General features: G+C 35.2%; 1 protein-coding gene across 3 annotated transcripts; it reads right to left on the bottom strand.

Moving 5' to 3' along the window:
* Positions 1-1,277: 1,277 nt before the first annotated feature.
* Positions 1,278-26,835, bottom strand: LOC108465001 (exocyst complex component SEC10b-like). Of its 3 annotated transcripts, XM_017765299.2 has the most exons (28): positions 26,553-26,822; positions 26,294-26,327; positions 25,622-25,692; positions 25,127-25,191; positions 24,441-24,509; positions 24,071-24,325; positions 23,918-23,992; positions 19,336-19,437; positions 19,172-19,222; positions 18,993-19,098; positions 18,613-18,723; positions 18,301-18,392; positions 14,058-14,226; positions 13,897-13,973; positions 13,675-13,773; positions 13,487-13,577; positions 13,064-13,149; positions 12,805-12,978; positions 12,344-12,397; positions 12,156-12,272; positions 11,970-12,062; positions 11,725-11,871; positions 11,265-11,362; positions 10,800-10,884; positions 2,342-2,400; positions 2,057-2,155; positions 1,891-1,974; positions 1,278-1,669 (listed from the first exon to the last, which is right to left on the bottom strand). In XM_017765299.2, exons 5-28 carry the CDS (start codon positions 24,507-24,509, stop codon positions 1,597-1,599), a joined length of 2,466 nt encoding a protein of 821 aa, XP_017620788.1. In that variant the 5' UTR covers positions 25,127-25,191; positions 25,622-25,692; positions 26,294-26,327; positions 26,553-26,822; the 3' UTR covers positions 1,278-1,596. The 3 variants fall into 3 exon arrangements, with proteins under 3 accessions (XP_017620788.1, XP_017620789.1, XP_017620791.1); XM_017765300.2 differs by lacking the exon at positions 25,127-25,191 and having other exon boundaries at positions 26,553-26,720; XM_017765302.2 differs by lacking the exons at positions 1,278-1,669; positions 1,891-1,974; positions 10,800-10,884 and having other exon boundaries at positions 2,060-2,155; positions 26,553-26,835.
* Positions 26,836-27,777: the final 942 nt, after the last annotated feature.

Genomic DNA, 27,777 nt, shown 5'->3' with positions numbered 1-27,777 from the left:
TCAATATGCACATTGATTATTGTTCAATGCTAGTATCTAAACTCTAGAAAATTTTTGATAGACATAAAAGAGCGGAATAACCTGTCTGATTGGAGATGATTAGAGGACAAAAAAGAGAGGATGAGTTGAGTTTGATTAGGGACATTCAAAATATGTTAGCTCAACAGTAGGAGGTCAAGTTACAATTCATCCCTTGAACATGTAACGAAGTTGATGATATCATGGCCAATGTATCCAAGGATTTTGCTATTGATCTACTAGTTTTTTATGACCCGCCTAGTGTAGTGGCATTAGCTATCCGTAAAGACACAATTAAAGCAATGGAGCACAATACAAAACGACCTAGTTAGTAATAATTCCTTTTAAATTACCAAAAAAAAAATTTTCAATTATATGTCATGTTATTCCTTAGTTCAATTTTTTTCATAATAATTTATTTGGCCTTTCAACTTCATAAAAAGTCATTTTAACCTTTCATTTAATTTTTCGCCTTTTTTATTCTTTAAACTTGTATTGTTTGTCAAATCACCCCAAAATAGATGGAGAAATTAACCTCTGTTAACTTTGCTCATATGGCATACATATGAATTGTTACATGGATGTCATATTAGAAACTAATTAATTTTTAAATTTTAAAATTCAAAAATATTATAAAGATTATAAAATTATTTAAATTATTTAAAAGTATAAAGATTATAAAAAATATATTATTTTTTAAAAATTTAATTAATTACTAATGTGGCATACAAAAGTGGATTGTCATATTAGCAAAATTAACAAACTTTTAATTTTTTTCATTTATTTTGGGGTGATCTGCAAACAATACATGTTCAAGGGTAAGAAGCAAAAATTAAATGAATGGCTAAAACATGCAAATAATAATAATAATAATAATAATAATAATAATAAATGAAAAGCTAAAATAACTTCTTTTATAAAGTTGAAAGGCCAAATAAATTTTTTATTATGTTTTAATAAATTTTACATGTTTGAAATTGTCGGATCTAATTAACACTATTAGATTAATTTCCAATTTTGTGTTAGTTTATTTTCATTAGTTTATTTTTCATATCTTGCTTTAACTATTATATTGTGTTCATATATATATATATATTTCATTTCCTATTTTAATTGTATTTTGAAGTTGTCCTCATGCTATATATTATATAAATTTTGATAGATCTATAAATTTTTAGAGAGTAAAAGAGCAGAACTTTGACTCACATGAATTAACTCTAATGAGACAATAAAAACAAGATATGTTTTTCTTTATAGAGTTATTTTTCGGGAATAAATTGATATCACTTTTAATTCATTTATAGAACCCAATCGAGCAATCTATAATTAGCATAGATGTTAAACGCAAATTCGTAATAGCTAAAATCTGATTGAACCAAGAACTGAACATACAATTGGTTCAACCACTGTCTGGTTATTAACAAAGTCCTCGACTCTTACATATATGGAAAAAAGAAACACTGAAGAATATGAACAAGAAATGGAATCTAATGTAGTGGATTTTGTGTCGAATAAACAAAACCTGGGAGCTGCTGTTGATGGGATCAAGCAAGTAGAAGGAAAACCAGGGAAGTCCCCTCAACTGGACCATAAGGAGCTAAGCCTGGATGCTAGTTTCGCACTCTTGTAGTCATCTCTAAGCTGAATAAACCTGAATAATACGAACAAAATTAGAATTATACTTGGGTTTGGAGTGTGAACTTTTTTGATCAAATAGAATTAACTCGGGTTTGGATGAGTAAGGAGGTTAGATGAGTTCCTCTAGGTTCAGGTCAGGTTCGATAAGATATATCATAGGCTTTGCACTGCACAAAAATTACATACCAGATAGTATAAAGTGCTAAGAACGAGATTGAGATGATAGAACACTACCTTTGTGCGTCTTTCCGGATGCTCGGGGTACCCTCAAACAAAGAGGAGAGACTTTCAGGAGCAACAATGAATACATTGGCCAAGCTGAAGACCAACAGTTCATCAGCACATTAGATGCTTAAATGACAACAAATAGTTCCAGTGAATCATGAATTTAAAAACTTACATGCCAAGGAGTTCAAATTTCTCATCAACAGTAGGGGCATTAAAACTGCGCACAAATTCTCCGTACTCTGTTATGTCACGTTTCAGTCGTAGTCCTCCACTGCAAAACAGTACAAAAAAAGATCAAAATGACACATGCAAACAAAGACGTACTAGTACATCTACAAAATTTTCTTTGCTACAGATTCAAAAACCTATATTAGAATAGTCACAAAAATCGGCATCACTGTTGCTATTTCACCGTTTGAAAATAATAGGCAATTGAAAATTGGATCAGGCAAAATACCTCGGATTAAAAGTGAACTTCTGCCAATGGTTAACTAGTCCTTTGTACAAGTAATTTCCCTAAAATGAATATGATCAGAAATTTACTTTCAAAATGTGGTACAAGAACTTACTAAAACAGTATAAATAGGAAAAAATTATAATAGAAAAAAAGTAATACTACATAATCCCAATATAATTAGAGTTGGAAAGAACATAAAAAGATAATTACATCAGACACGTCAGTCCTCCAATCGTTCATATTCACCAACATCCTCTCTCCCAAGTTCTAATAGTTTCATCTCATTATTTATTACCTTCAACTATATTACGGTCTCTTAATCTACCTTTCACCCTATACAACATCAATTTGCTCCATCCTTCTAACAGGTGCATCTTTTAACTTGCGCCTTACATGGCCAAAATCACCATAAATATTCTCTTACCTTTTACAAAAATTATTCCAACTTGAAGATACACCCAAGTCTTACCTAGGCCTAGAAATTTTGAACAGAACAAAAGCACAATAGAACACAAACATGGAACAAATATATAAACATGTCAAAATTTATATAAGCATATAACACCTTAAATACGATTATGACAAGGACAAAAACATGAACGTATAAAATGCCACCACACATCCATCTTAACATTCACATCTGGGCTGCGCTTCTCTTTTGTGTACACTGCTTTTTTTAGCCCAGCTCTCCACACCATATGGCACTGTGGGTTGAATAGTTCTGCTAAAGAATTTCCTACAAAAGTATTTTGTGATCACATAAAACTCCTATCACATTTCTCCCCTTAAACTACCAGGCCTTGATCCTATGATTGATCTTTCCATGAATCTCTCATCCTTTTGAATTATTGTTTCAAATTACATAAAGCATTCTACTACTAGTATCAATTGATAACCAAGATTGATCATATCTTGATCATCTTTCACTAAACTTGCACTCCATGTGATGCCTTTGATCTGCTTAACCTATATCCCTGAGTTTCTAGTGTTTGTCTCAGCAACTCTAATTTGGTATTAACCACCCCCCCCCCCCTTTTCTTTAGAGCCTCATCAACAAATACAGTATCATTTGTGATTGGCTTACACCAAGACTTTTCATCTTGAATGCCATTTGTTAACTCACCCGTTACTATGGCAAAGAAAAAAAACTGCATCAATCGAATGCAGCTACTCTGTATTTGGAAACTCATTTGCCATTCCACCATGACTTCTTACATACGTAACTACTCTCTCGTAAATATATATCATATTATAGTAAAATCTTTGAGAGGATCAGACACCTTGTTCAACACTAAAAAAAAGAACATCTCTATGCATCAATCGTACGCTTTTTCTAAATCAATAAAAAATCATGCATATATCTCACCCCAACACTCTAAACTTCTTGCGAGACATGAATAACTTCATGCTGGATCGCTCTAAAATAGAAACCAAACTGATTCTTCACAATCTTAGTGGTATCTTGGTCTGGCATCAATGTGCCATGGTGTTAGATTTCAGAATATTTGAGTATATCAAATATGATTCTAAAAATATTCTATCCCTAACTTTAAGGCTGTACAATATCCCTACAATTATTCTGTTTCCTAGCGTAAAGTTACCTCAGTTAGGCTAACTATGTGTATAAATATGTATGTAATCTCTTGTGGAAAATATAATAGAAAATATCCTGTTTTCACATGGTATCGAGCCTGTTATTTAGCCCGATTTCGGGATTTTTAGCCGCTTTTTTAGCTTTTTTTTTTTTGACTCCCAACCGGTCCTCAAGTCTATAGAACTTGTTCGACACAACATGATTGAATCACAAGACCAAGAACACTGGGAGAGCTCGAAATTTCGTAAACAACTCAAATCCAATGAGTGAGTTTGAGAATATCCAAGTAGCCTACAAAGCTAAATGGAAAAATTATCCAAGTGGTCCCAACTGGTTCGTACCTTCTTGAAAGGAAGAGGAAAGTGAGTCACTTACTCGAATTGGACCTAAAGAAGGGACCCTAAGTTTGATGCTTGGGATGAACAAGACTTTATCGTAATGTCTTGGTTATGGAACTCTATGATGCCGTAAATCGTTGATACATGCATGTTTCTTAGCACATCCAAAGAAATATGGGAAGTCGTGAAGCAGACTTATTCTAAAGTTCGAGATGTCTGCTCAAATCTATGAAATCAAGACTAAGATTTCATCCACCAAGCAAGGAAGTCGATCAATCACGGAGTATTCCAACCTGTTGCAAAGTTTGTGGCAAGAGATAGATCATTACCAGTGTATTCAGATGAAGTGCAGTGAAGATGTAGCACTCCTGAAAAGGTTTGTTGAAAAAGATCGAATTTATGATTTTCTTCTTTGCCTTGAATGTTGAGTTTGATGCAAGAAGAGTTTAAATACTTAGAAAAGAGGAACTACCATCACTAAATGAAACAATTGCAATTGTTCGTGCTGAGGAAGGAAGAAGAGGAGTTATGGTGGAGAACAATCAAGTGGATAGTTCAACCTTGGTTACTAATGCTGTAAATGAGAGGAGATTTGTCCTGGAGCAGCCAACTAGTAAAGGTAATAGACAGATAGAACGTACAAAGTCTTTTAACAAGGATTCCGTATGGTGCACCTACTGCAAAAAGACTCGTCACACTAAAGACAGATGCTGGAAACTCCATGGGAAGCCACAGACAACAAACAAAAAATTTTCAAAAAAAGATGGACAATTAAAGGGACAAGGACGAGCAAATACAACTAGACAGCTAGATAAAAAAAAACAATTCTCAGGAATTACCTATTGAAGTCAATAAAGAAGAAATTGAGAAGTTAAAAAATTTGTTGGGATCATTGGAAAAACTTCTTCAATGTGTACTTGTAGTTTGGCCTTTTCGTATATCATCTCCTCAAAGTTCTAAAGTCTCAAATACAAATACCAAAAGTTCTTGGGTCATTGACTCAGAGCTACAGACCACATGACCCACTCTCACAAAAATTTGTTTCATATACACCTTATTCTAGTAGTAGAAAAATAACATGAGTGATGGTTCTGTGATCACAAAGGCAGTCAAGGTGATATTGTTATAAACAAAAACCTTACTCTTAAAAATGTCCTTCATGTTCCAAAATTATTTACCAATCTTTTATCCATTAAAAAATTACCAAAGACTCTAACGTAAAGTGGTTTTCTATCACAATTGGTGTCTTTTTCAAGAATGAATCGAGGAGGATGATTGGACATGCTAAGGAAATAAATGGCCTATACTATCTTGAAGAATCCAAAGAAGAAGTTAATGTTCAATTCCTCACCTTTATCTCTCATATCCGAGTCTATTAAAACCAATAAAGACCAAATTTGGCTCTATCACCTTCGCCTTGGTCACCCATCGTTTAGAGTCCTTAAAATTATGTTTCCTTCACTATTCAAAGAATTAACTGTTGAAAAATTTCATTGTGATATCTGTGAACTTGCAAAACATAAACGTACCTCTTTTCCAAAGAAGCAATAAAAGAACATCCACTCCTTTTACTCTTGTTCATAGTGATGTTTGGGGCCATCCACTATTTCAAATATTTCGGAGCTCGGTGGTTTGTATCCTTTATTGATGATTGTACTCGTGTGTCTTGAATTTTTCTTTTAAAACAAAAATCTGATGTTAGGTCTGTCTTTCCAATTTTTTCAACATGATCAAAGCACAATTTGGGGCCGAAATAAAAAGGTTTAGGTCAGACAATGCCAAGGATTCTTTCAATCAATTCCTCTCAACATATTTTCAAGAAAGAGGCATTATACATGAGTCATCTTGTGTTAGTACACCCCAACAAAATGGTGTAGCCGAAAGAAAGAATGGTCACTTTTAGCCATTACAAGAGCCCTATTGTTCCAAAAAACGTCCTTAAACAATCTTTGGGAGGAGGTCGTTCTAACTGCTACTCATTTGTTAAATAGATTGCCTACAAAGGTCCTTGAATCTCAAAGTCCTATGCAAGTTCTAGCCAAATTTTTCCCGATTTCAATATCTCCAAGAATCTTACTCCCAAAGTATTTGGTCATGTCGCCTTTATCCATGTTCATTCTCAAAATAGAGGAAATTTGATCCACGGGCTGTCAAGTGTGTCTTTCTTGGATATTCTTCCACTCAAAAGGGTACAAGTGCTATCATCTAGCCACAAAAAAAATTTTGTAACAGTGATGTTACTTTTCTTTGAACAAGAAAATTTCTTCACTCGTCCTTATCTTCGGGGAGATCTTATTCACGAAAGATAAGGACAAATAATTCTTTCTTCTTAACATTCCAGCTCTGTCCAACAACCAAACACTCTCATTCCAGCTCTAAACACTCCCATTCCGGCTCTTGTCCAGCAATCAAACACTCTCACTCGGACCTTGCTCGCTACCCAACTCCGCCTAACTTGAAACAATGACCCTATACAACTCTGAATCGAGCCTAGTACACCCAAATCACCAAGAGGAATTCAGGACACTACTCGTCTGTTCTTGGTTTACTCAAGGAAGAAGGCAGCGATGCAAGTTCAATCATCTTCTTCTCTATACGACTGAGGTAACTCATGAACCTACTTTGAATTCTAATACTACTGATTTAAATGATTTTCCCATTGCTATTAGAAAGGGACTAGAGCTTGTACAAAACATCCTTGCACCTATTCATGTCTTACAAAAACTTGTCCCATAACCACAAAGCCTTTCTTACTAGCCTAAATTCTATTTCCTTTCCTAAAACTGTATTCGAAGCATTAGAAGATAAGAATTGGAGAAATGCCATGAAGGTTGAAATGGTAGCTCCTGAAAAAAATAAGAAATGGGACTTAGTGAAATTACCTGAAGGAAAGAAACTGGTGGGATGTTCTTTGGGTGTACACAATGAAATATAAGTCGATGGTTCTTTGGAAAGGTACAAAGCAAGGTTGGTTGCTAAAGGTACACTCAAATGTATGGGATAGACTATCTTGAGACATTTGCCCTGTTGCAAAGATGAACACTTTGTAAGAGTGTTGTTGTCACTAGCGCCAACCGAGGCTGGAAATTACAGCAAATTAACATAAAAATGCCTTTTACATGGTGACCTTGAGAAGGAAGTCTATATGGATGTTCCTCCGTGATTCAGTCCAAATACTGAGACAGCGGTTTGCAGACTAAAAAGGCTTTATATGGACTAAAACAGTCCCGAGGGCTTGGTTTGGAAGATTTACCAAAATGATGCTCAAGTTGGGATATAAATAGAGTCAAGGAGATCATACTCTCAGAAACATTCATCTTCGGGGAGTGACTGCTTTATTAGTCTATGTTGATGATATTATTGTGATTGGTGATGATCTAGAAGGAATGGAGAAGTTAAAAAATGCCTAGTAAAAGAATTCAAGTCAAAGAGCTAGGTAAGTTGAAATATTTCCTTGGTATTGAAGTGGCACACTCTCGGAAGGAATATTCATATCTCAAAGAAAAATACATAGTTGATTTGTTGACGTAAACAGTAAGTTGGGTCAGTAAACCAGCAGAGACACCCATAGAGGCTAACCACGACTTAGATATGTATTAGAAGATACAGCAGTTGATAGAAGGTCATATCAAAAACTTGTGGGAAACTTATTTACTTGTCCCATACCGGACGGATATTGCCTATGCAGAGGTGATGTAAGTCTGTTTATGCACAATCCTAAGGAATCACATCTTAGTGCTGTATATCGATTCTACAAGACTTAAAAGGCACGCTAGGCAAAGAAATCTTATTTAAAAAGGAGAAAATTTAACCCTTGAAGCCTATACCGATGCAGATTATGCGGGATCTATGGTTGATAGAAGATCAACCTCGATTCTCGCACTTTCCTAAGAGGCAACCTTGTGACTTGGAGGAGTAAAAACAAAACATTGTGGCTAGATCTAGTGCGAAAGCTGAATTTAGGGCAATGGCTCTTGGATTTTGTGAGTTGTTATGGCTAAAGATTATATTGGAAGACTTGAAGATCAAGTGGGAAGGTCCAATGAAGTTGTATTGCGATAATAAGTCTGCTATCAATATCGCACATAATCCAGTTCAACATGATCGAACGAAGCACGTTGAGGTGGATGACATTTCATAAAGGAAAAAGCGGGCGGTGGCTTAATTTGCACTCCATTTGTGTCCACCGATGAACAACTAGCAGATATACTTACCAAAGGATTGTCAGGAAGTTGTTTCAGAATTAGTAAGCAAGTGAGAATGGATGATATCCACTTCCCACTTGAGGGGAGTGTCGATTTCGAATATTTGAATATATCAAATATGATTCTAAAATATTCTATCCCTAACTTTAAGGCTGTACAGTATCCCTACAATTATTCTGTTTCCTAGCGTAAAGTTACCTTAGTTAGGCTAACTATGTGTATAAATATGTATGTAATCTCTTGTGGAAAATATAATAGAAAATATCTTGTTTTTCACACATGGTGCCACCATGACTACACCAATTATAGCAGCAAATGACACCTAATACATAAGATGGGTGATCCACCTAATGCTGCTAAGACTAGCACAGGTTTTTGGAATAGGTAAACTAGTGGTTAGCTTTAAGTGGGCTTATGGAGCAAAGTGTCCCTATATCAAACATTCCAACATTTCTAAAGGTAACACTCTAAAAGTTTCTCTTTGCGGAGGAGGTTTGGTGTCAACTTTCCACCACTGCCTCACAACCACAAGCGAGAGGACTTGCATGGTGCAACTAAGCTACTTTGAGGCACATATAAAGTTTAGGTGAGCAAGCATTACGGCCAAATGGATGGCACGATATCTCCTTGGGACAAAATCCCAGTTTGAGGAAAGCAAGCCCAATGTTAGGTACAGGCTAAGCATTTACTATGCCCCGCAAGTTCCACCAGCCAAGGTATAGATTTAAGTTCAAGTGGCTTATCAATAACAAGATTAGAATGGGCTGAAGTTAAGACAATACCCTTGATTTTCAATGAGACATGAGCATGACGTTGGGTGTCCATCATTTGTGGAACTAAACTTGTGCAAGGCTATAAGCGTGTCCTAAGAGTGGCCTCTATGCAGGACAAGTTTAGCCTTGCCTGACTTCGTCTCAAGGTTGTCCAACTATTGAATAATGCCTTGAGTTCCAAGAATGTGAGTTTTGAAGTGTGCTTGTGAGCATGTGTTAGGTTACCACGATGCTAAGATGGAACATCCTTATGAGAAGTGACTCTTTAGGATCGGTGCTCAAAATCATTGAGACACTCAAATGCCTAAACCTTCTTGTGGGTATGTCTTCCAATTGGATAATGGGGGTGGGCATCCACCCTTGATGTGTTGCAAGATGTTTCTTATGGCCTTGTGGGCCAAGCCATGAAGGACTTTTGAGTGTGATGCACCACGCTCTTCCAACTAAGAATGAGAGATCCATGACACTTAGCATGTTACTGAAACATTGTTCAATAAACTTTTCTCAAAGTTTCATACTATAATTCAAGTTTTAGTCCTATATGGTTTGAGCAATCCTCATTGCCGCTTTCTTTTGAAATAAAGACACCAATGTATGCTACCTCCACTCATCAAGCATCTGATAATTTTTCCAAATCTTGTCAAACAATTTCATTAACCACCAACCCAAATTCACTAAGACATTTCTAACCTTGATAAAAATTGCATTTAGCATAGCCGCTTTTCTAGTGAATCTAGTCTCAACTCGATGCAAGGCTTGTTTGACCTCAAAAGACATTGATCTTCAATGAAAAATCATAATATAGGTCCTTTAATGGTGTAGTCAAGTCACTCACACCTTTAGAATATCCCATTCATCCCTTTAATCTCATCATCTTTCACCAAGACCATATGGTTGTTATCCTTGTACACCTTTAGTTCTTAATTCCCTAGTCTTCTCCCCTATTCAAGATAGCCTATGGAAATCATTTTCTCTATCTTTTGAATCCAAACTATCAAAATATAAATGTATCCACTCTCGCTCTAGCCTCTTTACAGCTTTCTCAGTATCCTTTGTTAGATTTTTATTTCTCAAAACTCTTTGTATGCCTTACTATTTCTCAAGTTTCTAGAGCAAATTTGTTTAATTTTGATATTTGTCTTTAATTCCATGTTCCACAATGATGTGACTTACATAGTGGCACCATAGTCTTTGATTCAACAAGTACCTCCTTCACTAGTCATCTAATACAACTGGCTGTTTTTAATCCACAACAAAATAAAGTAAACTACATGCTAAAAGCCAAGATTGCTGAAAATTATCAAGAGATGCATCACTTAAAAACTATTTCAAGTGAATAAATGAAGGGCGAAATACCAAGTTTGTGTGAATTGGTTGAAGAAAATTCTGTGCGAAATCGTCATTGTATTCATAAACTATGAACACCAATCTTGCAAAGTATATGTATTTGTTAAATATCGTTTGAACACAGAGAATAATTTAGTAGACTCAAAGTCATTGAATTATGTAAGTAATAATCAAGGAAATAACAAACTATAAACATCGTACCAGTTCAGTCAGGAATGCTTGTTTGTTAAGACCCTCTAATGTAGTGAATGCAGTCTCAAGGACCCGAGAAAGATAAGCAACAACTCTAGACATGGAAAAGAAGACAAGAAAAAGGAATCAAAAAACTTACATTTTACATCTGTGTGGCTAAAGAAGTGATCTTATACAACATGGAAACTGAATTTTTTTAGTTCAATTAACAAGTAGACAACAAAAAGTAACATAAATGAAGCTAGGCTAAATGCAGAATGTTATTGGCAAAGGACATGAATCATGTTTCACACCAATCAGCTTTGCATCCATTGAGTTTGCGCCACAAGAGTTTACTCGGACTCAGGAGTTAGTGTTGATTATAGACATATGTCAAACACAGGTATGGTCAGATATTTCCAGGTTTTTCCATGTATAAGATCCTTGGAGGCAATAAACCCATACATGAGTCAGACACATGTTAGAAGGACAAACCTTGTGCAGGCATTTGTTGGACGATGATCATGAACCATTCCATCATCAGGTGAATGGTAATCTGCTGCCTTTTGTTCAGCTGATAACAATCGGTCAACCTACATTGGAATAAATAAAGAGGCACAATCTAATAGCTTGGAGACAAAAAAAATAGAGTTAAACAAGTATGCACCATCTACTGGGTAATGAAAAGAATAATCAAATATAATAAAGTCTATAAAGAAATATAATAAGATTAAAATCTTTAGCCAACATCTAAAGCTGGTGCTGCAACTATTCATTTTCCTTCAAGTACTCAAATCCGTGGGTCCAATAGACATAGGTATGGAAGTCTGATCCTCCAAATACAAGAAATACTTTAAGAATTTTAGCATATCTATGTCAAACATGTCCATATCCAACAATTACTCCCCATGCTATTGTCCAGTACCATCAAATTAGGAGACTGAAAGTAACTTACCTCAGCCATCACAGTTTCAATGCATTGATGAAGCCCTTTAAAAGCAGCACCCTCTGCGCTAGACATTGCTGTTGCCATTTCTTCGCAAGCGGCAGCATGAGAACCATCAACAGGCAATAAGAGCCGAGATATAGAATTTGCAAAGTACTGCAGATGAAAGGTAAATTTGATTCAAAACTTCAACATATTAAAATATTCTTTGATATGTGAACTTTACTAAGAAACAACCAAAAAACTGAACATACTTGCTGAACTATGGCCACACTACTGCCAGCACGTTGTACTGCAACCATGAAAGATTTGAAACTGCTTTCACCAGCAGCTGCGGCAGCTTCTGCCTGCACATTGGTTAATTAACCACCCTTATTTCCATTATTTTTCGTCAAACTGAAACTTAAAATGGATAAGATAAAACATAATCAGATGTGTACCTGAGAAGTAACCCTTCTACTAACACTTGAACCTATCACAAACCTTTCCCTCAAACTTGCAGCTTCAGTCAAGCTATCTCTAGCCCGTTCAAGTCCATCTGTTATATATTGGCTGACCTAAAAAAATGAGACTATTAAGTACCATGAAAAACTTCCAGAGGATTGACATGCTTAATTAACCAACTTACTTGGTGCAATAGGCAAGTGAACACTGATCTTACATTGGCTGCAAGTGTAGCAGGCTGTCAGACATATTGCAATAAATTAGTCATTGATGACATTTATGTCATGATATATGGTTTCTTCAATCTGCCCAGAGTGTTTTTCCTTTTACCACACTAGCATTCTGGTTCATATTTCATATATTTAATCATGTCACTGTAGGCAATATTTTACCTATCATGTACCAGATATTGAATTACTCTTATATTAGCCCAATTATGGAATTTAAAAAAAACTCATGGAGTGAAGAGATTTACGCAACTTCAACAGCAATATAGTTAAATAAAACATTGGAAAGCCTTATTTTTTTTTCCTTACAACCCCTTTTAGGAACTCAGCTCAGTATTTCTGCAAAGATCTCTTAAAGATGCAAAAAAATCACACAGAACTAAGTGAGCATAACACCAATTGGTGGATAAATTATTACCAGAGAAGAAAACAAAGTGCATCTGGTTATTGCTTCTTCATTCCACCGTAAAAATTCTGTCACAGCTGCAACAGATATCTCCAGAGGGGAAGAAGCCACTGAAGCCCCTTTAGAACGCCCTATTGTTCCACTTGGCTCAGAGACTTTCTGGCTTTCAGCACGCAGTTCTTCCAACTGCACAGCACCAATGACATTACAAGCTGCGTTAATGAAGCAAATCAAGCCTTGAAACTTAAGAGAACAAGTAAAAATTGCAAACCTTTGCTTGATACAGCTGCCTAAGAGAGGCTTGCTCATATTCAGGATATTCATCCTTGTGAGCGGAAAAAAGAGACTCTGTGAGACCTGTAATAACAAGCAAATTTGTGATTAAGTCATAAAAGGAGCATACATACTATAGCTATTGAGAATGGTTACCTTCACATTTGTCTGAGCCGCATCAGCTCTCTTGATTGTAACGCCACATTATACATTTCCATTTAATATTTCCAAACTCATCCAACACAACCATCATCTATTTTGGGTTATTTTTTATTAAATTCCATCAGTAGTTCCAAATAACCAACCTAAACTCTCTTATTTAATCAATTAATAATATATCTGATTCGAATATGTATTTAAAATTATAAGAGGATTATGCAATACGGGGTGATTTGCGAAGGAGCTATTGCAAAATTGTTACCTTCAACATCCAAATCACCACATCCAACGGCTCGAAGATCTCTAGCAAGTTCTTGAGTCTTCTCATATGCCACAGCTAGCATTCTCAGATACTGAAGCCTCAAGTGAAACATGATATAAAGTCAATTGTCACTTCTACTTACATTTAATATAAGGAAAAATGGATGCATCTTCTATAAGTTTACTGACCCATAAAATTCCACCTTCCCCCACGGGACGGGGATGCGCAATAGATGGCTTCTCTAACAATTTGTCCAAAAGAGAAGTTACTCTCTGCTCCAAAACTCGCTGCATGTGACATACAAAAGCAACCCATAATTAGAGGGGGGAAAAAGGTATACATGATGATGCTGCCTATGCATTGAGGAAATGCAATATATAGGAACATAAAGGGCATATTCTTCAAGGCACCTGAACTAAAATTGACATAACATCATTAGGAGAAGGGAATACTGCCATAATTGTGGCAGCTTCTTTTCGTACAGTATCTGCAGGACAAACAACATAGATACAACAAGTTTGTTGGTGATCTCAAGCCCTTCAATTTACATCAATATAACTATGCTCTTGACCTGTAATTTCTTTGTATAACTTAGAAAGTCCACGAGCAACATAGTTAGGACTAGCTTGAGAACTTTGGTCGCCTAGAACCAATTTATTGTCCGAATTCATCACTTCCACATCAATGAACATTGGACGGGTTGCTACATAATGTTGCATGGCACTAGTGCCCCTGTTGAACTGCCATTGTGGAATCAGACATTCCAAATAGATTAACACAACTCTCTCATAAATTTAAATAGCCTGCTTTAAACTGAAATAGATTAAATTAATACCTTAGTTACAATTTTATAGAATTAACACAACTCTCTCATAAATTTAAATAGCCTGCTTTAAATTGAAATAGAATAAATTGTTAATTTTGGTGAAGGAATCTCTTATTTCATCAAGGAAATACAGCCTAATACTTATATTAGGATGGCTGGCATTCCAGTCCATTATTCTAGGAAAGATAATAGACAATCCCACAAAGTTAGGAACCTTAATAAACTAGGAAAGCAACTAATTAGGAATCAATGACTGATCCTATATTTCTTAGGAAACTAAATAATAAATCCTAATCTACCAGATTACAGCTTATGAGTAATTTCCTAATATATACAAACTAATTCAGCTCCTCTCTACACTCACCCTCAAGCTGGGGTGTATATGTTATACAATCCCAACTTGGAGTTGAATTCATTGAAGCTGATTCTTGAAAGAGCTTTGGTGAGAATGTCAGCAAGCTGCAGTTGAGTAGGGATGTAGCTCAGTTGGACTATTCCATTGTTGAACTTCTCTGAAATGAAATGTTTGTCAATTTCCACATACTTGGTCCTGTCGTGGTGTACTGGATTTTTGGCAATGCTTATGGCGGATTGACAGTCATTGTATATTTTTATCTGGTCCTTAAAATCAACTTTCAATTATCTTAGCAATCTCTAAATCCATATTCTTTGCAAATGCCCAAAGCAAGAGCACAATATTTTGACTCTGCACTATTTCTTGACACCACTGACTGCTTTTTGCTTCTCCATGTAACAAGATTACCCCAAACAAAGGAGCAATAACCACTTGTGGATCTTCTTTCAGTCAATTCTCTGGCCCAACTTGCGTCAGTGTACACCTCTATCTCACGGATTTCACTCTTTTTGAAGAGTAAACCATGGGCTGGTGTCATCTTCAGGTATCTAAGAATCCAATTTACAGCCTCTAAATGTTCCTCATGCGGATCATTCATGTGTTGGCTAACAACTGAGAATGCAAAGTCTGGCCTCGTGTGTGAGAGATAGATCAACTTTCCCACTAGTCTTTGATACTGCCCTTTATCCACTAGTACACCCAAGCATGCGCACTAGTCTCTGTAGGTTTACACCCAAGCATGCCAGTCTCAGTTAGCTAATCTAAGATGTACTTTCTTTGGTATATAACAATCCCTGCCTTAGATCGAGCAACCTCCACGCCTAGGAAATATTTGAGAGCGCCAAGATCTGTAATTTCAAACTCAGTAGCAAGTAATTTTTTGAGTTTGATAATTTCCTCTGAGTCATCTCCAGTTATAATGATGTCGTCAACGTAGACAATAAGAATAGTAATTTTACCTTTCGATGAGGATTTCACAAATAAGGAATGATCTGTCTGGCATTCATTGTATCCGTTTAAGACTACTGTTTTGGAAATTTTGTCAAACCAAGCACGAGATGATTGTTTTGGCCCATACAATGACTTCTTCAGTTTGCACACTTGATGGCTATTTGAGGAGTTTTCTAAACCTGGAGGCATTTCCGTGTAAACATCTTCTTCAAGATCTTCATTCAAAAAGGCATTTTTGATGTCTAGCTGGTACAAGGGCCAATCTTTATTTACTGCTAGTGACAGCAGTACTCAAACCGTGTTTAACTTGGCAACAGGTGCAAAGGTTTCCTAATAATCGATTCCATATGACTGAGTAAAGTCCTTTACCACCAGCCCGACTTTAAATCCCTCGATACTTCCATCTGCTTTATACTTAATTGTAAGTATCCACTTGCAGCCCTCTATAAGAGTCCAAATTCCATTGCTATCTAGAGCCCTGATTTCTTCCTCGATAGCCTTCTTCCATGCTGGATATTTCAAAGCTTCTTGAATGGAATTTGGTATCTGTATACTCTCAAGAGCTGAAATATATGTTTTATATGATGGCAGCAATTTCCCATATACTACATATTCCTCAATAGGATGGTTTGTACATGTTCGAACACCTTTTCTTTGAGCAATAGGCAAATCAAAATCATCAAAAACAAGAACAAGAGACTCACAAGTTGAAGAATCCATACCAGTGTGAAATTTTGAAGCAAGAGGCTATGGTTCAAGTTCTTGGTAATCTCTTTTTTGAGTGTCATTCTCTAGATTTTTAGTAGGTCGTCTCCTCCTAGAATAGAGACGAAGTTCCTGATGATATGCATCAAGTTGAGGTTGAGTACACTCATGGAATTGAGACTCAAATGGTGTGTCGTTTGGTCCTGATATGGAATTGAGATTCAGGTTTTGTGGACTCAAAATAGGGTAATGGTGTCGGATTGACACTTTAGAGTGAAATATAAACCGATTGAGTGTCTTGAAGAATGTCCCAAAGCTGAAATTCCCTAGAGTTCTCCCCTTGAATTTCGGATTTGGAAAAATAAGATTGGTGTTCAAAAAAGGTAACATCCATGGAATTGTACATCTTTCGAGTAACATGTGAATAACACTTGTACCCTTTTTTATTAGAAGAATATCCTAGGAAAATGCATTTTACTGATCTGGGATCAAGTTTGATTCAATGTTGTTGGTGTATGTGAACAAATGTTGAACAACCAAAAACTCTAAGTGGAAGATCAGAAGAAAATGATTTAGCATGAGGGAAGGCTTTTAGGAGTACTTCACGAGGTCTTTGAAATTTTAACACTTAACTAGGCATTCTATTGATGAGATATGTGGCAGTAAGGATGGCTTCACCCAAAAAGTGTTTAGGTACATGATTACTAAACATGAGTGATCTAGCTACCTCAAGTAAGTGTCTATTTTTTCTCTCGACTATCCTATTTTGCTGAGGGGTGTCAACACAAGAACTCACATGAATAATTCCTTGTGTTATGAAATAGGAACCCAAGACTGATGTAAAATACTCCCTGCCATTATCGGTCTTAAGAATCTGAATTTTGCTTTTAAACTGGATGTGAATCATGGAATAAAAAGACTTCAAGATTCCCCCAATTTCAAAATTTTCTTTCACAAGGAATACCCAAGTGCTTCTAGTATGATTGTCTATGAAAGATATGAACCAACGAGCCCCATTAATATTTTTCACTTGTGAGGGTCCCCAAATGTCACTATGAATTATAGAGAATGGATGTGAAGGCTTATATTGAATGCTAGGATAAAATGACGTGTGTGTTTTGCAAGTTGACATATTTCACAATGGAAAAATTTTGAATTTTTATGGATGAACAAATGAGGAAGCAATTTTTCAAGGTATGCAAAATTTGGGTGACCAAGGTGGAAGTGCCATAACATGACTTATTCTCATTTAAAACAAAAATAAAATTAGAGAAAGAGTTAGAAACAGACTCGGAAACACATTTAGCCACACAGTTCAAGTCACAAGTGAGTTTACTAATTGAAATCAAATTGCAATCTAATTCTGGAACATAAAGGAAAGATGAGAGAAGAAGGTCCTTTGTCTATTGATCCAATTCCTGCCACTTTTGAGAGTGATCCATCTGCTATTCATACTGTAGAGGGGCTTGAATATGGATTGAACTTGTGGAAGATATTGATGTCTCCAGTCATATGATCATAAGCTCCAGAATCAACTATCCATGGTCTTAATTTTCTGGTTGCTGCAATATGAGCAGAGGTAAATCTACCTTGATGTACTAGCATGCTGGTATGCTGTTAGATAGTGGGTTTAGAGCCTAACTCTGATACCATGTTAATTTTGGTGAAGGAATCTCTTATTTCATCAAGAAAATACAGCCTAATACTTATATTAGGTTGGCTGGCATTCCAGTCCATTATTCTAGGAAAGATAATAGACAAACCCACAAAGTTAGGAATCTTAATAAACTGGGAAAGCAACTAAGTCGGAATCAATGACTGCTACTTTATTTCTTAGGAAACTAAATAATAAATCCTAATCTACCAGATTACAGCTTATGAACAATTTCCTAATATATACAAACTAATTCAGCTCCTTTCTACATAAATTAATACCTTCGTTACAATTTTATAGAGTAATATACAATTAATTAATACCTGAGATAAAATTTTAGCACATTCAGACATGGTAGACAATTCCCTTCTCTGAGATGCAGCATCAAACCGAGCTAACAATCTGTTCTCCAGTTCTACAGAGATTATGCAAAAAGATAAAAGCAAATGGGAGACTTGATAAACTTGTCGTGACAAGGTAGGTGAAGCCATTTATAACGACCTTTTTCTCTTTTAGATAAAATTTTTCATCAAAATACACACACAATCTAGTAAAAGTCACTCATTCACTCCTTTATCATTCTCATAGATCAAAAGGGTTCATACCAGAAGAGTGTGATAAAACAGTTACCATACCATTGCAGTACTCCTGAAGATTAGCAACTGCAACTTCCAATCCTCTGCTAGCAGTTGCACCTCCCACAACTGATGGCATAGCCTTTGAAATATCCTCCTCAGCGAATGATCCTAAATCAACAAAAGAATATAGAAGGTAAAAAGTTGTTCATGAAGTAGTAAAAGGCATAAAAAAGCATATTCCAAAAGTAGTATACGGAAATAAGTTCCCTAAGCTAAAATATGTTACAATTTGCCAGTTAAAAATTTGAAACAATTCTTTAGAATAACAAATTCATTATATCACTTTAAATCACTCCTTTTAATTACACATCTGGTAGTCAAAAAACTTGTGTATTTTGTACAATAACTAAAGCATTACAAAAGTAATGTCATCTTACGCAATTTCTGTGCAATTGATGCAGCCTCAGCGACACGGCTGTCATCAGAAAATAGAGGTGAAAGTTCCATCAGACTGCCTGGGTTTCTATTAAACTCCATGAGGTACTGCAAGTGAGAAAATGATAAGGTATTAAAACAGTTTAATCAATATATAGGACACAAAATACACCAACAGTACCTTTATGAGTTCTATGGCTTGACTAGCAGTTTCACGCTGAGCATCTGCACTCTGACAACCAAAATAAAAAACAAATAAATAAATAAATGAATTTAGGAAATGCTATCTAATTTAGCAAAATGAAAAAACCAACTAGTAGTAGCTGGAATAATGAATAAACTTACCTGCAAATGGTCTCCTACTTTAGCAGCAGTCTGCCCAACACTTGAAATACGCGAATCCAATCTCGCAAAGCTGTTGAACAAGCCATCTACACCTTTTTCCAGCTGGAGAAAAAGAAGTAAAACTAACCATAAGATCCAAACTCATATTAGGTTCACATTCACCTAAGAACTTGTAATTGAAAGATCTGAATAAATTTTTCTGATTGTTCACTCAATGCCATGCTGTTATAGTTCAAGTCAAGGTAAAAATGTGAAGCAGGGTGTTTTGAAACAAAAACAACAAGCATTTACTGTTAAGAACAGGCTTTTTCTATTCCGTCTTATTCATAAGAAATTACATAAATATTTATACACATAGTAAGCCTAACTTAGGAAACTCTATACTAAGAAACAGACTAACTCTAGGGATGCTGTCTAAAAAAAACAGCCTTAAAGTTAGGGATAGTAATCAGTAAAATATTTACAGAATCCTATCTGATACACTTAAATATTCCTTAATTAGTAAACTGTAATCGACACTCCCCTCAAGCTGGGAAGTGGATACCATCCATTCTCAGCTTGCTTACTAGTTTTGAAACAACTTTCCGCACAACCCTTTGGTAAGTATGTCTACTAGTTGACCATCGGTGGACACAAATGGAGTGCAAATTAAGCCACCGTCCAGTTTTTCCTTTATAAAATGTCATCAACCTCAACGTGCTTCGTACAATCATGTTGAACTGGATTATGTGCAATATTGATAGCAGACTTATTATCACAATACAACTTCATTGGACCTTCCCACTTGATCTTCAAATCTTCCAAAATAATTTTTAGCCATAATAGCTCACAAATTCCAAGAGCCATCGCCCTAAATTCAGCTTCTGCACTAGATCTAGCCACAACATTCTGTTTTTTACTCCTCCAAGTCACAAGATTGCCTCCTAGGAAAGTGCAATAGCTCGAGGTTGATCTTCTATCAACCATAGACCTCGCATAATCTGCATCAAGATAGGCTTCAAAGGTTAAATTCTCCCTTTTTAAATAGGATTCCTTTACCGCGTGTGCCTTTAAATCTTGTAGAATTTGATACACACTCTAAGATATGATTCTTTGGGGTTGTGCATAAACCGACTTACAACAATGTGCATAGGCAATATCCGGTGCGGTATGAGACAAGTAAATGAGCTTCCCCACAAGTCTTTGATATGAACTTTTATCAACTGCTGCATCTTCTAGTGCATCTCCAAGTCTGTGATTCACCTCTATGGGTGTGTCTGCTGGTTTACATCCCAACTTGCTGCTCTCGTCAACAAATCAACTATGTATTTTTTTTGAGATATGAAGATTCCTTCCGAGAGTGTGCCACTTCAATACCAAGGAAATATTTTAACTTTCCGAGTTTTTTGACTTCAAATTCTTTTACTAGGCATTTCTTTAAATTCTCCATTCCTTCCAGGTCATCACCGGTCACTATAATGTCATCTACATACACTAATAAAGCAGTCACTCCCCCTGAAGATGAGTGTTTTACAAATAGAGTGTGATCTCCTTGACTCTGTTTATACCCCAACTTGAGCATTACTTTGGTAAATCTTCCAAACCAAGCCCTCGGGGACTATTTTAGTCCGTACAAAGCCTTTTTAGTCTGCAAACTACATCACGTATTTGGACCGAATCTCGTGGAACATCCATATAGACTTCCTCCTCAAGATCACCATGTAAAAGGCATTTTAATGTCAAATTGCTGTAATTTCCAGCCTCGGTTGGCACTAGTGACAACAACACTCTCACTGTGTTCATCTTTGCAACAGGGCAAATGTCTCAAGGTAGTCTACTCCATACATTTGAGTGTACCCTTTAGCAACCAATCTTGCTTTGTACCTCTCCAAAGAACCATCTGATTTATACTTCATTGTGTACACCAAATGACATCTCACTTGGTTTCTTTCCTCTCTGTAATTTCACCAAGTCCCATGTCTTATTTTTTCAAGAGCTTCCATTTCAACCTTCATGGCATTTTTCCAATTCTCATCTTCTAATGCCTCGGATCTTGCTTTTGGGAATGGAGATAGAATTTAGGCTAGTAAGAAAGGCTTTGTGGTTATGGGACAAATTTTTGTAAGACAAAAATAAGTACAAGGGATGTTTTGTATGTGCTCTAATCCCTTTTCTAATAGCAATGGGAAATTCATCTAAATTTTCAGTAGTTTCAGTAGTAGGTTCAGCAATTACCTCAAGTTGTATAGGAGGAGAAGATGATTGAATTTGCACCGTGCCTTCTTCCTTGAGTAAACCAAGAAGGACGAGTAGTGTCCTGAATCCTCTTTGTGATTTGGGTGTATTAGGCTCTGCTTCAAGTTGCTGGACAGGAGCTGGAATGTGAGTGTTTGGTTCTTGGACGGAGCTGGAATGTGTGTTTGGTTGCTGGACAAGAGTGGAATGTCAAGAAGAAAGAATTCTCTCCTTATCTTCGTGAATAAGATCTCCCCAAAGATAAGGACGAGTAAAGAAATTCTCTTGTTCGCAAAAGTAACATCCACGATACATAAAATTTTTTGTGGTGGATGATAGCATTTGTACCCTTTTGAGTGGAAGAATAACCGAGAAAGACACACTTGACAGCTTGTGGATCAAATTTTCCTCTATTTTGAGAATGTACATGTACAAAGGCAACACAACCAAATATTTTGGGAGGAAGGCTACTTGAAGTACTAAAATCAGGAAAGAATTTTGCTAGAACTTGCATAGGACTTTGAGATTCAAGGACTTTTGTAGGCAATCTATTTATCATATGAGTAGCAGTTAAAACACCTCTCCCAGTATTGTTTAGGGACATTTTTTGGAACAAGAGGGCTCTTGTAATAGCTAAAATGTGACCATTTTTCTTTTGGAAACACCATTTTGTTGGGGTGTGCTAACACAAGATGACTCATGTATAATGCCTCTTTCTTGGAAATATGGTGAGAGAAACCGATTGAAATAGTCCTTGGCATTGTCTCGACCTAAACCTTTTATTTCAGCTCCAAATTGTGTTTTGATCATGTTGTAAAAGGTTGGAAAGATGACCTTACATCGATTTCTTTTTAAAAGAAATATCCAAGACACACGGTACAATCATCAATAAAGGATACAAACCACCGAGCCCCGAAATATTTGAAATAGTGGATGGTCCCCAAACATCACTATGAATAAGAGTAAAAGGAGCGGATGTTCTTTTATTGCTTACCGGAAAAGAGGTACGTTTATGATTTGCAAGTTCACAAACATCACAATGGAATTTTTCAACAGTTAATCCTTTGAACAATGAAGGAGACATAATTTTAAGGACTCTAAACGATGGATGACCAAGGCGGAGGTGATGGAGCCAAATTTGGTTTTATTGGTTTTAATAGATTCGGATATGAAAGATAATGGTGAGGAATTGAGCACTAACTTCTCCAATGGATTCCTCAAGATAGTATAGGCCATATACTTCCTTAGCATGTCCAATCATCCTCCTCGATTCTTCCTAAAAAGACATCGATTGTGATAGAAAACCACACTACAATTAGAGTCTTTGGTAATTCTTTGGATGGATAGAAGATTGGTAAATAGTTTTGGAACATGAAGGACATTTTTAAGAGTAAGGGTTTTGTTTATAACAATATCACCTCGACCAACCACTCGTGATCACAGAACCATCGGCTCATCGTTATCTTTCTACTATTAAGACAAGGTGTATATGAAACAAATTTTTGTGAGGAGTGGGTCATGTGGTCAGTAGCTCTGAGTCAATGACCCAAGAACTTTTGTGGGTATATCTGAGATTTTAGAATTTTAAGAAGAGGATATACCGAAAAACCAAACCACTAGTACCTATTGAAGGTGATTTTTCCAATGATCCCATGAGATTCTTCAACTTCTCAATTTCTTCTTTCTTGAACTCAACAGATGATTCTTGAGAATTCCTTCTCCAAGTTGTTGCTGGTTTTGATGCTTTCTTCTCCAAAGTTGTTGGTTTTGACAGATTCAGCCATGTTTCTTTTGAACAAATTCTACGTGCTTGAGGGTTGATCGGAATGAGAAGTTGCGGACAAAGAAAAAATCCCGAATTTGAGCTAAAAAACGGCTCGGATACCATGTTAAGAACAGGCTTTTTCTATTCCGTCTTATTCATAAGAAATTACATAAATATTTATACACATAGTAAGCCTAACTTAGGAAACTCTATACTAGGAAACAGACTAACTCTAGGGATGCTGTCTAAAAAAAACAGCCTTAAAGTTAGGGATAGTAATCAATAAAATATTTACAGAATCCTATCTGATACACTTAAATATTCCTTAATTAGTAAACTGTAATCTGACATTTACCTTAATATTCACTATTTCTTCTCCTCTTATGGTCTACATACACAGAGGGAAAAATTAACAAAAAAATAGAGTTGTTGAAATTCATCTTTTTTTCTTAATTTTCTTCAGAAAAGAAAGGAGCTTTAAATATCCAAAGGATAAATACTTTTTAAAACAATTTTAGGCATGAAAGAAATAGTTCTTTCTTTGACATTTTTACTTGATGATTTATTTAAAAGAAAGAGTACGAAGGAATTCTGCAGACTAACCTCAGTTAGTGTCTTCCGATGCTTATCATCTTGTGTAGAAACCTCTTTCTTGAGATTGGAGAGTTTTCCATCAATCTTCAACCCATATCACAAACATTAAAACATTAATATGAATCCTACAGATTTCATCAAAACCCATATTACAGAACAGACCTGCTTGCGAAGATCGACCAACTCTTTACAAGAGTTCTTGAACAGCAATAATAGAGCATCTACTTCTGGAAATAGAGGTGCAGAGAGTCCTTGTGCAAATTTTGTTGCATCAGAAGAGGTACGGGTATGTCCATTTGGCAGCACATCAGTTCCACCAATACCATGTCCTTCTGCTGAATCTGCTGAATCTTCTTGGAAAGACGGCAGGAGCTCATTAACCAAGTTGCCAAATAATGCATCAAATGAAAAATCGCCCTGCCAATTGACTTCCAATCTTAAACTTATCCAAAGAATTTAATGAGCAAAACAAAAGAGGCTCTGACAATTTTTAATTCATAATATTGAATCATTTTGTGGTTTGATTCATTACCTTAAAGTCATCAATGTTCAGGATGAGTGGGAGATTGCTTACAGAAGAAGATTTTGACCTCTCTTTCATCTATAATTGACACAGATTAAATAAAAAAAATTAAGCTAACATTGCAATTAATGTTCTCATCAATAAGCAAAACAGAAGCAAAAGCGTAATTTTTGAGATAACAAAAGAAACAATAATAAAAGCATGCAAGGAAAATGAGATCAATTTAACCTATCCTAGCCCATTATGAAAAGAAATAAATAAAGTTTAAGTGAGGAGAAAGCAGTAACTAACTACTTCACTATCTCTAATTTGAGCAAGTATTTTAATTTCTTTAGAAACCAAAAATAAAATACTCTATTTGGTTGTCCTCCACTTTCCCGGAATCCAAATAGAAACAAATGGAAATATGAAACTAACCTTCAATTCAACACTTTGTTACAATTAAGTTAATTTGAAACTAATTAGCATTCAAATGCAAGGTTAAGCATTTCCCAAAAAAACTTGCAGGGTTAAGCACAGATACTCTTTCTGAAACAGTTCATTGAAACATTGCAAAATTACAAGAATTACCCATGCAATAGAGCTAATTGAGGTCTACCTTATTTTTTCAATAAGCAACAACAAATCTAGGAACATAAATGAGAAGAAAGAATTTTTTTTCCATCTCATGGAACAAGAAAATGGAGAATGATAACCTCAATATCAGTTGAAGAAGCAAAATCTGGATTTGACAAGACTGGAGATGTCAGAAGAGTTTCGACTGATATCAAACAGAATCAGTAAATTAGCGTGTCAGAACAACTGCTCTAAGAAATCAGGGGAGGGAGCATCAAAAGCAAAGTAAAGCTATCAAGCCTAGACTCGTAATGTAAATAACAAAGCTATTAAATCTGGACTCAGAATGTGAATTGCAATTCTTTTTTCTTTGTTGAAGAACACAACAGCAGCAGAATCAAGCCAAAATGTTGAAATAGGATACTGCTGCTGCCATCATAATGCCTGTTATGTTTCATACATGATCTATTTTTAATTTTTTGGGCGAGTAAATGTGAGATTTCAGTGTCACTGTTTATAATTTATCTGCATAGTTTTAAGGGAATGGATATGATGAATTGACAATAGAAAAGAATGGAACATGTTGAACATGACACTTGGAGAGTTCCAAAAAAAAAGTAATATCTAGAATTTACCTTCAATCCAGATCGCCTATCTGCAAACTGATCATCATCAATTTTTTTTCTTTTAGAAACTGTTTCCTGCCCTGCAGGACAGCATCTTTCTTTGCATAAGATAGGAATAACATAACCCCATTCTTGACAACCCAAAATAGATATTATCAAGAACAGGCATCGTACAAGGATTGTTCTTTTTATTTTATTTGATACATGTTTATTTTCTTTATTTTTGGGTGGCGGACCTCTGCCAACTATAATTCCTTTGACTTGAAGAGGCATTCATGTCTATAATCTACTGCACGTTTCTAAGTCAAAATACAAAGAGAAAAACGCATTGTAAGTGTATGACTCTTTTCCTATTAACTTTCGCAGGTCGATGGTCGGAAGAAATTGGCAGTGGCTTAAAGGAGGGTTTGTACTTTGTAGTAGTTATGAAGCATAAATGATTTCAACTTCAAAACGAAATTCAAGAATACTTAGCCAAACCGCTTCATATCCCAATCGTACGATTTCTTTCCATGGAATACATTTTCTCAAACACCAAAGAACACATAAATGCTACAAATTGCCAGCATGAAAAAAGTTGTAGCCAATAGATAACTAAAACTGAAACGAACTAAGCCAAGGAATCACTAAATCCCGAAATGGATTCAAAGGAAAGTTGAAAGGCATTAGAAGGAAGATTACCAAGGCTTGAGTGAACTTTTAGCAATCCGATCAGCTGAAAAAGAAAAAGAAAAGAAAGTGAGGAGGGAAAGATCGAATTACAACGGAAATATAAAGAAAAAAAGAAAATAACATTAAAGAAAATATGGAAAAAAAAAGACTGGTTATTTTTTATATATCATTCCTTCAAAAAAAAAGAAGGTAGCTCTTGATTGTTGCAAATCCAATTACAAGAAACTATCATTTCAAGCAAAAGCAAGAGAGGAGCGCAAATACTAACGTTTCCGATGGTAAGTCCGGATATAGTGGGACTGCAGCAAAGAGTCCTGAGAGGAAGGTAGTTTCAGAGAAAAGAGATCTGATATGTGATACAATGACGGAGAAGAAAGAAAATCAAAATGGAGCGAAAATAAGGGAAGCCAATAACTGTGCCGTTTAAAGCTTCAAGGAATATTTCGCATATAAAATATATTTATTTAAAAAAGTGATACTATTTAAATTAATTGTTTTTAAAAAAATTAAAGAAAAAATTAGATATTTTTTTTTTGAGGAGAAGTTAATTAAATAATATTACAGTAAGCACACTCACTAGCAACCCACCTTTATAATAATTATCGCCCTTTAACGAGTAGCCTTTTATTTTCAAAATATTAAGTTGAGGTGGATAAGATTTTAATAAATCTTTTAATTTTTTAAAATACATAAGGTTAAACTGATGTACTTACTCATGCGGTACATAAATCAGTTTATTTCATATTAATATGCTAGACTTTATGTTACAATATATTATATATAAGTTAAATTCTAGCATTACGATTTAATTTTTAAAATATTAAAAAGCATATGTCACTAGAAGATTGAAATTATACAGGTAAAATTATTATAGAGAAGTTAAATTATATTTTGTTTTTATTAGAAAATAATAAATTAGTCTTTATATATTAGATTAAAGAGTAAATTAATCATATTATTAAAAATTTCATTCATTTTTATAGTTAAAAATTTGTCTTTGTACGTCATCATAAGCATCATAAGGACATGTAAACTTCACATATTAATATCTAATTATTCCTCAATCAAACCAACACATGGATAAAATCTTTAACAAAAAGAAGTAATTTGTTCTCTAACTAATGTATAATAATTAATTTATTTATTTTTCAAATAGCTAAGATAAAATATAACTTAACTTTTAATACAACAATATTCATGATATTTTTATTAAATGATACATATTTTGTATATAAAACAAATATAAAAAATTGTAAGCAAAACCATTAAAAGCAAATAATTATTAAAAAACATAAAATAAATCAGTAAAAGTGTAAGGGTAAATGCTACTGTATTAAAAGAGAGTAAATAATTAACTCTTCTATTGGTTGAACTTATGATATGCAAAATAAAAGCAAGTCGTTAGTTAATTCTGACTCATTAAAAAGAATTAATTCATCCAGCTACCATCTCAAATAAAATAATCATGATTGGTCAGAAAAGTTAGAAAGGAA

The sequence above is a fragment of the Gossypium arboreum genome, chromosome 9 (genome assembly GCF_025698485.1).
Source record: "Gossypium arboreum isolate Shixiya-1 chromosome 9, ASM2569848v2, whole genome shotgun sequence".
Taxonomy (NCBI): domain Eukaryota; kingdom Viridiplantae; phylum Streptophyta; class Magnoliopsida; order Malvales; family Malvaceae; genus Gossypium; species Gossypium arboreum.
Note: the sequence above shows the minus strand (reverse complement) of the source record. Positions and strands in the feature narration are given on the sequence as shown.